Source organism: Pangasianodon hypophthalmus, chromosome 24, assembly GCF_027358585.1.
Source record: "Pangasianodon hypophthalmus isolate fPanHyp1 chromosome 24, fPanHyp1.pri, whole genome shotgun sequence".
Lineage (NCBI taxonomy): Eukaryota > Metazoa > Chordata > Actinopteri > Siluriformes > Pangasiidae > Pangasianodon > Pangasianodon hypophthalmus.
In genome coordinates this window covers 16770717-16783509 of record NC_069733.1, presented here as the reverse complement: position 1 = coordinate 16783509, position 12793 = coordinate 16770717, and the positions used below count along the sequence as shown (strand labels likewise).

Genomic DNA, 12793 nt, shown 5'->3' with positions numbered 1-12793 from the left:
TCACTTTTATTTGTTCTACACTCTCCTGTTAAACAGGTTACACAGCTGAGAGAGCCGTGCATCGCTGTCTGACACGCACCCGGTACTGTGGTTAACACACCCACCCCTGTAAAACAGCTGAAGTGGTGTGCCAGAAAATTCGAAGGGGCTTTGCAAAATAATAAATAATCAGTTATAATAATAATAATAATAATAATAATAATAATAATAATAATAATAACATATAGCCACTTTACATAAAAAAATATATACATAAAAATACATTAAAATATAAATAAAATGTAATCTTTTGTACTTGTACAATACTTATAAAATAATATTTTAATATTTTACAAGAATACAAAATCTATCTAATTTTCATATTATATAAAAAAATACATACGCACACCCAAATACTATTACTACTATTACTACCTTACAGTTTCTAAGCATATAATTATGGTATTTACTAAATTATTATTATTATTGTTAATAATAATAATAATAATAATAATAATAATAATAATAATAATAATAAACTTGCCTAAAGTTTACTCTTGTTTTTTCCCCTTTTGGTTGTAGTTTGGCTACAAATCATACTGCACTGATTGTCTTAAGTAAATTTTTTAAATTTATTTTATTTATTTAAAAAGACATCAAAACTATTTAATTTGGGGAAAGTTCAACACTTTGTGAGAATGACTAAAGGCTTTGAGATCAAATTCCATTACTAACACATTACAAGACTCCTCACTGACAAATAAATAAATGTAAATGTGTTTTCGTAAAACACAAAAATAACACTTCTGCTGTTTCACGCTCACCCTGTGTTTCGGTTTGAGGATCATCTTGAGGACTTTTTCCGTAAAGAAGAACAGATAGAAACCTCCAAAGACGACGGCGGATTTGGACACGTAGTACGCCTCCATGGGGTCGAAACCGAATGCCTGCACAGAAAGAGTCAGTTTACTTCTGAAAAACCAAACACGCACAACATTTATTAGCTACATTTTCTAGCTATTCTAGCACAGGCATGTCAGACTCCAGGGCTGTGTCTCAAATCGCATGCTATGTGATTATAATATACACTATGCACTTATATGTAGCTCCTGGCTGTTTGTAGGTTAGTAATTACGTCTAGAATCAAACACAAACATTTCAGACGGAAATGACAAATTATCGTGCAGAACAGTCTCCACAAAATCTTTTGCCCTCAATTTGTGTTCACATCACAGCTGCGTTTTCGCTTTAACACGGTGCATTAACTTTAATAAAAATTTCAAACTAGCCGCTGAGCTCCGCCCTTTTTAGAAATGAAAATGTTTCCACTAGCACCAGTTTGCATTTTCAGTTTGGTCCTCGGAGGGAAGCTTTAAAGGTTCTAGGAAGAACCCTGGATCTAAGGGGGAACCGTTTCTGAAAGGGAAACAAGTAGAATCATTTACGACAGAACAATCTTAAAGAACCCTTTATTCATTAGTGGTCTAGAAAATCATCTGGATATTAATCCTTCACTCTTAGGAAAAGTATAAACCTAGTGCTTTTAAAGAGTTTTTGGGTTTGTTCCTTTAGGGGAACCTTTAAAGGGTCTAGGAAAACCCCTAGATTTGAGGATTTCTCTTTCAGAAAGTGGTTCTAAAAGTGGAACCTTTTAAGAAAGCTATCCAAAACCACTGAAGATCCCTCTTTTAAGAACGTTCACTTCATTTCTAAGTGGTTCTAGCACATCTTCTGGGTGTTTGTACTTCACTCTTAAGAAAACTATAACTCTCAATCTAAAAGTGTTTTTTTTTTTTTTTGGTTTGTTCTTCTAGAGGGGAACCTTTAAAGTTCTATGCAAACCCTGTAGATCTGAGGATTCCAAGGTTCCAGGTAGAACCATTTAAGAAAGTTGGGATCATTAACTATCCAAAGAACCCTAGAGGAACCTTTTCTCTTATCTTATATCCTGTTTATATAGAACAGGATGCAACCACCGATATCAAAAAGCGTTCTAGGTTCCTCACTGCATTTGTAAGTGGTTCTAGCACATCACCTGTGTGTTAGCACTTCACTCTTAGGAAAAGTATAAATCTAGAACCATAAAGGGGGTTTGTGGTTTATTCCTGTAGAAGGGAACCTTTAAAGTTCTACGCAAACCTCTAGATCTGAGGATTTCCCTTTCAGAAAAGGTTTCAGGTAGACCCCATTAGAAAGCTAGCCACCTTTAGTTAAAGAACACTTAAGGAACCCTTTTGGTCTAAAAGTGTACGCTACTTTAGAGTTTCTCTGTGTGAACAATTTACTCATGAAGTACACAGTGAGACACAGGACTGGAGTCTGATACGCTAAACAGAAAAAAAAATTCTGCCCCAATTTTCTGCTCCATCCGAAATATAATACATCAGCCAAGACGAGTTTGGCTAATGTAGCTAACAGGAAAGAGAAGTATATAGCTACCAGTTCAGCACTGCGCTGTTGCAAACTACCTGTCTAAATAATCACGCACTTTCCTCAGTCAGCTTGGTGGAGTTGTTCAGTGTAGAAGTGTGCAACTGGACTGGGATCCTGTGACACCCAACAAAAAAGCTGCTGGAGTGGGCAGTTTTTACTCTCATGCAGGTGGGAGCGGGTGGTTTTTACTCCATGCAGGTGGAAACAGATGATTTTTATTCTCATGCAGGTGGGAGCGGGTGGTTTTTACTCTCAAGTGGCTGAAAGCAGGTGGTTTTTACTCTCGCACGGGTGGGAGCGGGTGGTTTTTACCCTCACATGGCTGAAAGCAGGTGGTTTTTACTCTCAAGTGGCTGAAAGCAGGTGGTTTTTAATCTCTCACAGGTGGGAGCAGGTGGTTTTTACCCTCACGTGGCTGAAAGCAGGTGGTTTTTACTCTCGCACATGCACAAGCAGGTGCTCAAATATGAAGCCTGTGGGATAAAAAAGGCTACATTCATTAACTTGAGAGCGTTGCTTACTTGTTGCTCACTTGGTGTTGCATGACTCATTTACAGCTTTCATTCATTCATCTTCAGTAACTCCTTTATCCTGGTCACAGTCAAAGTGGTTTCAATTACTAAATTACTAAGGGGTTAAATTACTGGACATGTGCAAGTAATAATAACTGCAGGAGCTTACAGGATTGGACAGAATTCCCTCAGGAGTGTGCCGGATTGTAATTCCTTCAGGAGCATTCAGGATTGGCCAGAATTCCTTCATGGTTAGGGCTAGGATTAATCAGAACTTCTTCAGGAGCATGCAGGATTGGACAGAATTCCCTCAGAAATGTGCAGGATTGGACAGAATTCCTTCAGGGGCGTGCAGGATTGGCCAGAACTCCTTTAGAAACGTGCAGGATTGGACAGAATTCCTTCAGGAACATGCAGGATTGGTCAGAATTCCCTCAGAAGCATTCAGGATTGGACAGAATTCCTTCATGGTTAGGGCTAGGGTTGGTCAGAATTCCTTCAGGAGTGTATAGATAGGCTAGAATTCCTTCAAGCGTTTGCAGGATTGGCCAGAATTCCCTCAGGAATGTGTTACAGCTTCTTCCACTGTATATAGTTTGTCACTGAATCAGCAGACTTTCCGTCTGATTTGACGACTTCTGCTAGTATGAAATAATGTCTTAAAGCAAGTGTGTGATGAGTGAGACACGCAGCTGGCACGATGCTAAACTGGTAGCTATAAGCTTCCATTACTTGTTAGCTACATTAGTCTCGTAGCTCCAGTGCAAATTTTAGATGTCTTGAATGAGTGACTACTCCATCTGAAGATCCAAATCAGCATCTCTAATTAAATGAAGGTTGTGTACATTTAGCAATTTTAAATGTTTTACTTTTTTTTTTTTCCTGTAATGTATAGATCTATAGCTCAATGAAAGTCTACAGTAATATATGACGGCATACTTTATTATATACAATTACAGTATATTAGAGTGTATTATATTAGTTTATACAGATATATATATATATATATATATATATATATATATATATATATATATATATATATATATATATATATATATACACACACTATATTTTCTGGACAATAAGACAAAAGCAGATTATAGCAAAACAATGTGTTTGCTATCATTTCTGCATCTGCCTGCATTGTATTTCGTTAATGTTGATATAAAACATTTTTTATGGCAGAAATTAGCACTTTGTAGCAGTAGAAATTAAACACTCCATTAGTCTTATGCTACAGCTATCATACAAATAAAAATACTATAATGACTTGAAAAAAAATTTAAAAATGTACTTAGGGCTAGAATTTGGAATTAATTAATAAATTATAACCCAGAAAATATGGTATGTTAGCTATATTAAACACACCAAACCAGGGATGTTAAAGAAATGGCTCGACCAAACATGCTAAAGCAGCTAACAGTGAATGGAAGCTGGTAGCTACCAGTTAGCATGATTCCATTCACATTAAGTCACTGTTAGCTGCATTATCATTTTTGTTAATCACTTTTAAATAACATAAAGTCAGAGATCCCAATCACCTTCCATCTCGTTCCCTTCGAATCTTGGCTTATCTGTGAGCTTTAAAGATTTCAAGGGTTTTTTTTTTCCAGATTTCCAAGATTCCTAGGGAAGGGATGAGGGCTGATTTGGGATTAAACAGCTCCTATCCGCCCCAGGCTTTCCCCACTCCATCTGAAGATCCAAATCAGCATTTCCAATTAAATGCAGGTTGATTACGACATGCAGATATATAGAGTATATCCTCTGAAAATCGAGAATTGTTGAATTTTTTATACAATTTTGATTTGTGAAACTTTGATTCAAGATCTTTGATTTAAAATCAGACGCATCCAGAAATCAATATGACAAACAATTTAAATTAAAGAGATTTTTTTTTTGCACTCATCATAAGGCGCAGTTTAAAAACATCTCCGTTCTCCTATTTATGTTTTATTCTTTGGCTCTGGAGAGAGCTGGGTGGGAAAATCCTGGAGTCCACAGCAGCACTGGCTAAAAATACAAGAAAATCTACACTACATTATATTTAGCTCAGTATCTGTAAAATGTTTATCCTGCTATGATAAACCGAGATATCGCTCGCTTACTGCAGTCTGTTTGAGTGCACTAACAAGACCTGCTTTTACCAGCAGCTAGGGAAAATATATACTTTGTGTCATGTTTTATTTCTCCATACAGTGTATTCTTACTGGCTGAACACCACAGGGGCTTATACATTATTACGCATACGGCCATGATTAAATATATTGTTGTATATTATTTTGGGATTTTTTTCTTCTTTCAGACCCTACTATTATTTGTTCAATATCACTTTCAGTAAGCGCTTTATCCTAGCCAGGGTTGTGGTGGACACAGAATCTATCCAGGAAACACACCCTGGATACATGCCAGTCCATCACATGCCAACATACACAACATACACAAATTGGAGTAGCCAATCCACCTACCAGCATGTTTCGGGAGGTTCGGAGGAAACCGGAGAACCCGAAGGAACCCCACCTAGACTAACCTGAGCTCAGAAATACATCTGCCTATTTTAGGATTTGTTCAAATTTAATTCTTTCTTTCTCATGACCATTCATTTAGTGTTTTACTTCACACTGTAAAGCACTTTGAGCTAAATGTAAATGTATGAAAGGCACTATACAAACAGTTACTTGCAAAAGTATTCAACCCCCCGGAACTGATCAGATTTTTCAGAAATATAAATAATAAGTAGATATTTTTCCTGTCAATAATTTCATTAAAAACTCATGTTCTCTTATGCCGAATTTTCAAAAAGCGTGTCAAAATTGCTGCTTGCAAAAGTATTTAACCCCTGTGGTGATTCACTATAAGAGAACATGAGTTTCAAAGTAAACATACTGCCAGGAAAAATATGCTTTTTTGGTCATTTGTAATGATCAGTTCACAAATACGTGGACTGTTAATACGTTAAATATTAAAAGAATCAATGCACTTTTAAAGACAAATAGTGTTTACACTAAACACTGACTAAAGTTTACTGCTTTATGTAGTTTACAGTCAGCTTTATCTGTATATAAATGTTTCATTTAATTCTATTTTGAAGGCATCTTTGCTTTAGAGAATTTCTTCCAAGCCTTTTTTTTTTTTTTTTTTTTTTATAAAACTGCACAAATGTTAAGCATCACAACAATTGGGGGGAAAACTGTATACTTATATACTGTAAACTTGAATAACGAGTATAATCCAAGTGAAATGTAGTGTTCATCAAGTGTTTGCTAACTAATGAAAATAAAAGTTCTTGTTCGTGCACTCCAACTTCTTTACGCCGTATGAGTTTTCCTGAGTGGTGCTCTCTCTGGTTATCATGGCAGCACAAACACAGATTAAAGGAAAACGACATCATTTTTCAACCTGATCTCCATCGAATGCATCTGTAGCGTACGTTTAGTTACGATGGACGAGAACAGACACGTTTTCCTGCACTGGGAAAAGAACAGAAATCCTGTTTACTCCAAACTCAGTTATAACAGAAGTCTAAGGGCAGCTGCTGAATTCAGTTCATAACCCTTTAAAATATGTGAGGAATATAACACTTGGGGTCATGCAGTTATAGGAAAATAATCAACGACGTGAAGCAGAGTTAGTGTTACCAACCTAAAGTTGATTAGTTTCTTATAACAGCACACCTTGGAAGTGTTTTATTCCTCTTACACCACAGCAATTCACCAATGATTCCAATTTTTTATTTACTGAAGAACAACATATACTTTTTATATATTTAATGTTGTGGAACTTCTGAGAAAGAAGTTAGTTCCACATTATAGCTGCTATAAACAGTCGTTCCCTCACCAGCCTCTCTTTTTTCACTCACTTAAAGTAAAAAAAAAAAAAACAAAAAACAACAACAAAAAAAAAAAACCGCAGCTTGTTGTGTTACCGAGAAACCGGAAAGCGTAAACGCAATCTGCCCTGAAGACTCTCCTGAGGCGGAAATTTACTGACTGTTACAAAACACTAACGCTGGAGACTCCTTCCATAAATGTTAAAGAAACATCTTCTTGTATATCAACGATTACACGCTTTAATAACATATCAGGTTATGTGGTGCATACGCCATACACGTTCCAGCGAATAGCAGTTACTCATGAACAGAAACGATAACGTACTAAGACAGGAGCATTAATATAAGTCTATGATTTGCAGCTGCACTATTGGCCGAGCTGCTGTTATAGAAAACTAATCAACACCTTCTGACCAATCAGAATCCAGAATTCATGAGCGCTGTGGTATAAACACAGAAAAGGCAAGAGGAACTGTCGTCAGCTGTGTTTGTTTGGATCTAAAGTCCCACTTGTTCGTATAAAAATTTGCGAGATCCCAGATTCAGAGGCGGGATCACTGGTCAGGGTTCTGAGTTGTGAGAGGTTTTTTTTTGCTGCACAAAAATAAATAAATAAATAAAAATAAATGGGTGAAACGACATACGTTAGAATTATAGAAATCTTGCCTAAGTCATTTTCTGTTCTTTTTCTAAGTACAAGAAAACGTGATGCATTTCCTGTCCATGGTAATTACACACACACACTTTACTTGCAGTGGAGAGAGATGGAGGTTGAAAGACAGTGGAGTATTCCTTTAATAAAACGGTGGAAGTGAACTCTACCTCGGGGATGAGCTGAAAGAGCGCGTTGGAATAAAGTGTGCCGATGGCCAGAGCTATGAAGTAGAGCAGCAGCCGTTTGTAAAAGGTTTTCCTCATGAAGGGCACCACGCTGGCGCCGAGCAGCGAACACAGCGAGATCACCGTTACACACACGAACCCGTAACCCCACACTGAACCCATGCAGGCCGGAGGGGCACAAAACCAGAGGGGGGGAGAGAGAGAGAGAGAGAGAGAGAGAGAGAGAGAGAGAAGATAAAAAAAGATCAGGATTCATTAGTGTGGTTACAGATTTTAGTGCATTTCGGATACCTTGAGGGAGAGGAGAAAATTTTTTGTTAGATTAAAATTAAAAATCCCGTACACCAGAGTGCAGGGTGTGTGACCAGTGCACATCAGATCTCGCATGATCAGATCGCACATTTATCGCACAAAGTGACATCTGTCATTCAAAGAAATTCAGCCGTATTTTCCAGACAGAGATGCAGTTTTTTGCAAAATATTTTCCCCCATAAGGCTAACTGTAGTATGATCATTTGTAAAAATATTTTTTTGCAGGTGTTCTATGGTAGTCTGATCTGGAAAATACGGTACTGTGCTCGATTTCACCGGCAGTCATTAGAAACGTCATGCTGTGATTAAAAACCTTGAAGAGAGAATTGGTTTATTGTAATGTTAAAAACAACAACAACAACAAAAGGAACTTAGTTTTTATGCCCCAGTAAACACATAAAACCTTCTTTCTCTTGTTTCCTCTTCACTCCTTCCCTCTTCCCTCAGGCTACACTCAGCCCCTCAGTGTACCTTTCCTTGGGCTACACACACACATTCACACACACACACTCCAAATGCATGATCACACACACAAATAACCTCTCCTCCTCTAAACACACATGCTCATCCCTATGAGTGCATGTGAAAACACCTCAGGCTATACCGAACCCTCATTTTAACTTAAACACACACACACACACACACACACACACACACACACACACACACACACACACCCTCTTTAGGCTACACTTCCTCCATCGGTCTCACAGGAACACACAGCTTCATTAACTCTGTTAATGAGAGGATTGGAACCTACTCAGCCCTGAATGAATGAAGTCTGTTTTCATTAATGTGAACTCTTTATATTATTACTGGCCTTTTTCAGGTTCACGCCACCAAACAATCAGTAATTATGCCTTAATTATCTCTGAGCCATTTAAGCTCAGAATACAACTTCAAGCCTAAGCCATGTGCCAATTTTTATATCATCGCCAAATAATGCTCCATTTAACAAATAAGGACTAAAATTGCTGCTAAATAATGCTCTATTTAAAAAATGTGGAGTAAACATGACGCTAAGTAATGCTCCATTTAATAAATAAGGACTAAAACTGCTGCTAAATAATGCTCCCTTTAATAAATAAGGACTAAACCTGCTGCTAAATAATGCTCCCTTTAATAAATAAGGACTAAACCTGCTGCTAAATAATGCTCCCTTTAATAAATAAGGACTAAACCTGCTGCTAAATAATGCTCCCTTTAATAAATAAGGACTAAACCTGCTGCTAAATAATGCTCCCTTTAGTAAATAAGGACTAAACATAGAAAATCAGTGACATCATCTGATTCCAGTCATTTCAAATTCCGGTTATTTCAGATTCCAGTGATTTCTGATTCTGGACATTTCAAATTCCGGTCATATCTGATCTGTGTGATAAACAGATTTCCAGTTTCAGTGATAAGAGGAAATAAAAAAAGAAAGGAACACAGAGGTCTAGTAGTTTTCCCGTGTGATACAACACTGGCGAGGGGTGGAGCCAAGTATTACCTTTAAACACACTGTTAGCGTGTGTCTGTGTCTGTGTGTGTGTGTGTGTGTGTGTGTGTGTGTGAGTGAGAGAGAGACAGACAGAGAGAGGCAGAGAGCGAGAGAGAGCGTATACTGGACCTCCGGCAGCAGCTGGAAGATGGCAGTGGAGAAGAGCGTCCCGATGGACAGAGCGATGAAAAAGACGAGGACTCTGCGCATGAAGCGTGTCCTCATCAGTGGCACCACAAACGCACCGGTCAGAGCGAACACACTCACTACAGTCACACTGAGAACAGCGAAACCCCACACTGCGCACACATACACACACACACTTTAGACATCAGCAACACAAACACACACAGCGTCTGGTTTTACTATCTGTGTGACACTTAGCTTCAGTAAATATAGGAGTCAGCAGAAATAAAGCTGGGCAAAATCTGGGAAGAAGCCCCAGAATGGGCAGAAGACCGTAGCTGGGCAGAAGCACCAGGGAAAGAAGCTCCCGCTTAGGCAGATCCCTGTTTAGAATAAGCCCATGAATGACCAGAGTCCCATGGAAAAAGGCAGAACACTCAGAGAGGGGCAGGAGCCTCCAATTGGGAAAAAGCCCAAAGATGGGCAGAAGCCCCCAAATGGGCAGAAGCCCCAGACAGGCAGACACCTCCAGAGAGGCAGGAGTCCCCAGATAGACAGAAGCCCCTGGTGTGGAAAAAGCCCAAAGATGGGCAGAACCCCAAGACTGGCTGAAGCCCCCAGATGGGCAGAAAGCCCTAGATGGACTGGGGCCCTCAGACTGGCACGAGCCCCAGACTGGAGTATTCAGATTAGGAAAAAGCCCTCAGATGGGCTTTTCTTTGCATCGTATTGCTTCATCGTGCCTCATCATCTCCCCACTACCTTCTCTATTCCCTCTGTTTGTTCTTACGTCACATTACACACTGCACATTGCCCTACATCCTGATGCCTCTTCACACATCTCTCTTCCTCCCTTAGTCCTCTCCGTCCTTCTCTTTGTCCTTTTCTCTGTCCTGCTGTACTCCCACCCACCCCAAACTGTTCCCCTGGTAGGCAGGGAGGATGGAGACGCTGCCTCGGGGCGAGGCAGGAGCTCTGCACTGAAAATAAGTTGGAGTTTATAGGCTGCTCTGCTCTGTAAGGTGTAAAATCTAATCATTATGACACTGATTGAAAGCGTGGAAATGTGATGATGTAAAAACGCTATGCTTTTGGGCAGAGTTTCCCTTTAATTCTGAACTGTTTTGGTGTTTTGGTGTAGCTGTCCAAGGATTTGCCACATCGGTGGGAGATTTAGAGCTCAAACCTGCCTCGGATCTCTTCTCCATCAATCAGTGTGACTCTGGCCAATCACGAGCCTACATGAGCTCATGTATACAGAACAGGAAAAGTGCTGGCTTTATGCGAGAGCCTCGTCTCGGATCAGTAGACGTCCTGCGACAGTAAGGAACCACCTCACAGCAGGGAAGTGGACTGTTTGGGTAAAATTGGGTAAAAATCCAGAAAAAAAGAGAAACACTTGGCTTAAAATCTCAGCGCATACACTGCCCGCGTAATTATTACTTTCCCTCCGTCTAGCCAGCGGCCACCGCAAAACATACACACTAGTCTGGTCTCGTTCTAATCCTGCCTTTTTATATCTTTGGCCTAAAGCTTGGCTTCTGGACAAACTTCCTAAACATTTCTCCTGTCTAAACCGAGCCCAAAGAGCAGAGACGCGACATGGAGAATGTAGGAGATTTAACCAGAATACTTAACAAAGAATACTTATTATCTTATTATTATTATTATTATTATTATTATTATTACTACTAGTACACATTTCAGAAGAATTCATACAGACGTAAAAATTGTTACTGCATTTATTATTCCACATTCTTTTAGGAAAAAGGAAATCATGAGAAAGTATGGGACCTGTAAGAGGTGAGGGTTACTGCATGATCTCTGCAGGTTCCTGTATCCAAATTCAGGATATGCATCAACGGTTAACCAGAAGAAGGGGGAGGGGCATGTGGGATGGGGGAGGGGCATGTGGGATGGGGGGTCTGCAATTTGCATATCCTGAAAATCTGAATTTGTTTTGGTTAAAGGTGTAGGAGCTTCTTGGCCTTTTCTAATGTCCAGTGATTTTTTTTCTGGAACTTTCCTAGAAATTTATTAATGAGTACAGAAAATATTCTACAGTCTGGAGTTTACTGTAATAAAACATTATTACAAGCAAATAATACAATTTTATACTTTTGTATGTCTATATACTTCATTTATCACTGTAAATTTGTACAAGTCATTTCTTGGTAGCAAAAGAAACTGCTACGTGAAACTTTACCAGAGACACAACAACGAAATGTTACCACAGAGACCTGACAATAAAAATATTTCCATAGCAACACAACAATGAAGCGTTACCATAGAAACAGGACAATGAAATGTCACCATAGTCACAGGATAATGAAATGTTACCAAAGAGACAGGAGACAGGACAATGAAACATTACCATAGCAATGCAACAACGAAATGTTACCATAGTGACAGGATAATGAAATGTTACCATAGTGACAGGATAATGAAATGTTAAGATAGAGACAGTACAATAAAACGTTATGATGGAAACAGGACAAATAAGCATTACCCTGGCAAAACCACAATTAAAATGTTACTATAGAGACAGAACAATGAAATATTACAGTAGAGACAGGACAATGAAATGTTACCACAGCAACATGTCAGTGAAATGGTACTATAAAGTCCTGCTGAGGAAACATTACCACAGCGACAGAACAATGAAATGATATTGCTGTATTATTATTAAAAATCTCTAGGCATGATGTACTATCGTTAATAATTTCTAAGAGGTGCGTTCTCTTGTTGTCTTACCTTCAGCGTTGGAAGGTTTGGCGCTCGGTTCTGGTTCCTGGTTCTGTCCATCTCGACACACTCGAGAGTCCAGCTGCTGCAGCATGGTGGGACAGAACTCCTGCAGGCCCAGCCCGTCCAAACGGGACTTCTCACTCAGACCATGAGCCGCCAGAGTGCCTGTGGCTAAACACTGAGAACACACGAACACACGAACACACACACACACACACACACAAACACACATTACTAATGAAAAAAACTTCTCACTGCACTCTTATTCAGTTCGTCCCACTGGAGGTATCTACAACACCACAACACCACAACACTGCGTTTTACAGCAAAAGAAATCAACAACAGGGTGGTGTGATGATACACAGTTACTTTTACTAAGTTAGTATAGCCTTATACCACAGCGATTTGCCAACATAACAATTTTTATTCACTAAAGAACAACAAACAAATAATTTTTATCCATTTATAGTTACATTGAATGCTGCAGAACAGCACTGTAATTTAGAATGTTGCAGTAAACACCAGGAT

The 12793-nt window shown here is 38.9% G+C and overlaps 1 protein-coding gene across 3 annotated transcripts in view; it reads right to left on the bottom strand.

Annotated features, from left to right (window-relative positions):
- The window catches only part of slc39a14 (solute carrier family 39 member 14), a 38222-nt gene that overhangs the window by 11431 nt on the left and 13998 nt on the right, over positions 1-12793 (bottom strand). For 2 of the 3 annotated variants that reach the window (XM_026931415.3, XM_034299197.2), the window contains exons 3-5: positions 12272-12443; positions 7579-7748; positions 804-926 (exon numbers count right to left, since the gene is read on the bottom strand). In XM_026931415.3, the coding sequence (XP_026787216.1) occupies positions 804-926; positions 7579-7748; positions 12272-12443 (465 nt within the window). Of the gene's footprint in view, positions 1-803; positions 927-7578; positions 7749-9520; positions 9691-12271; positions 12444-12793 lie in introns of all 3 variants that reach the window. The other variant, XM_026931414.3, reaches the window with a different exon arrangement.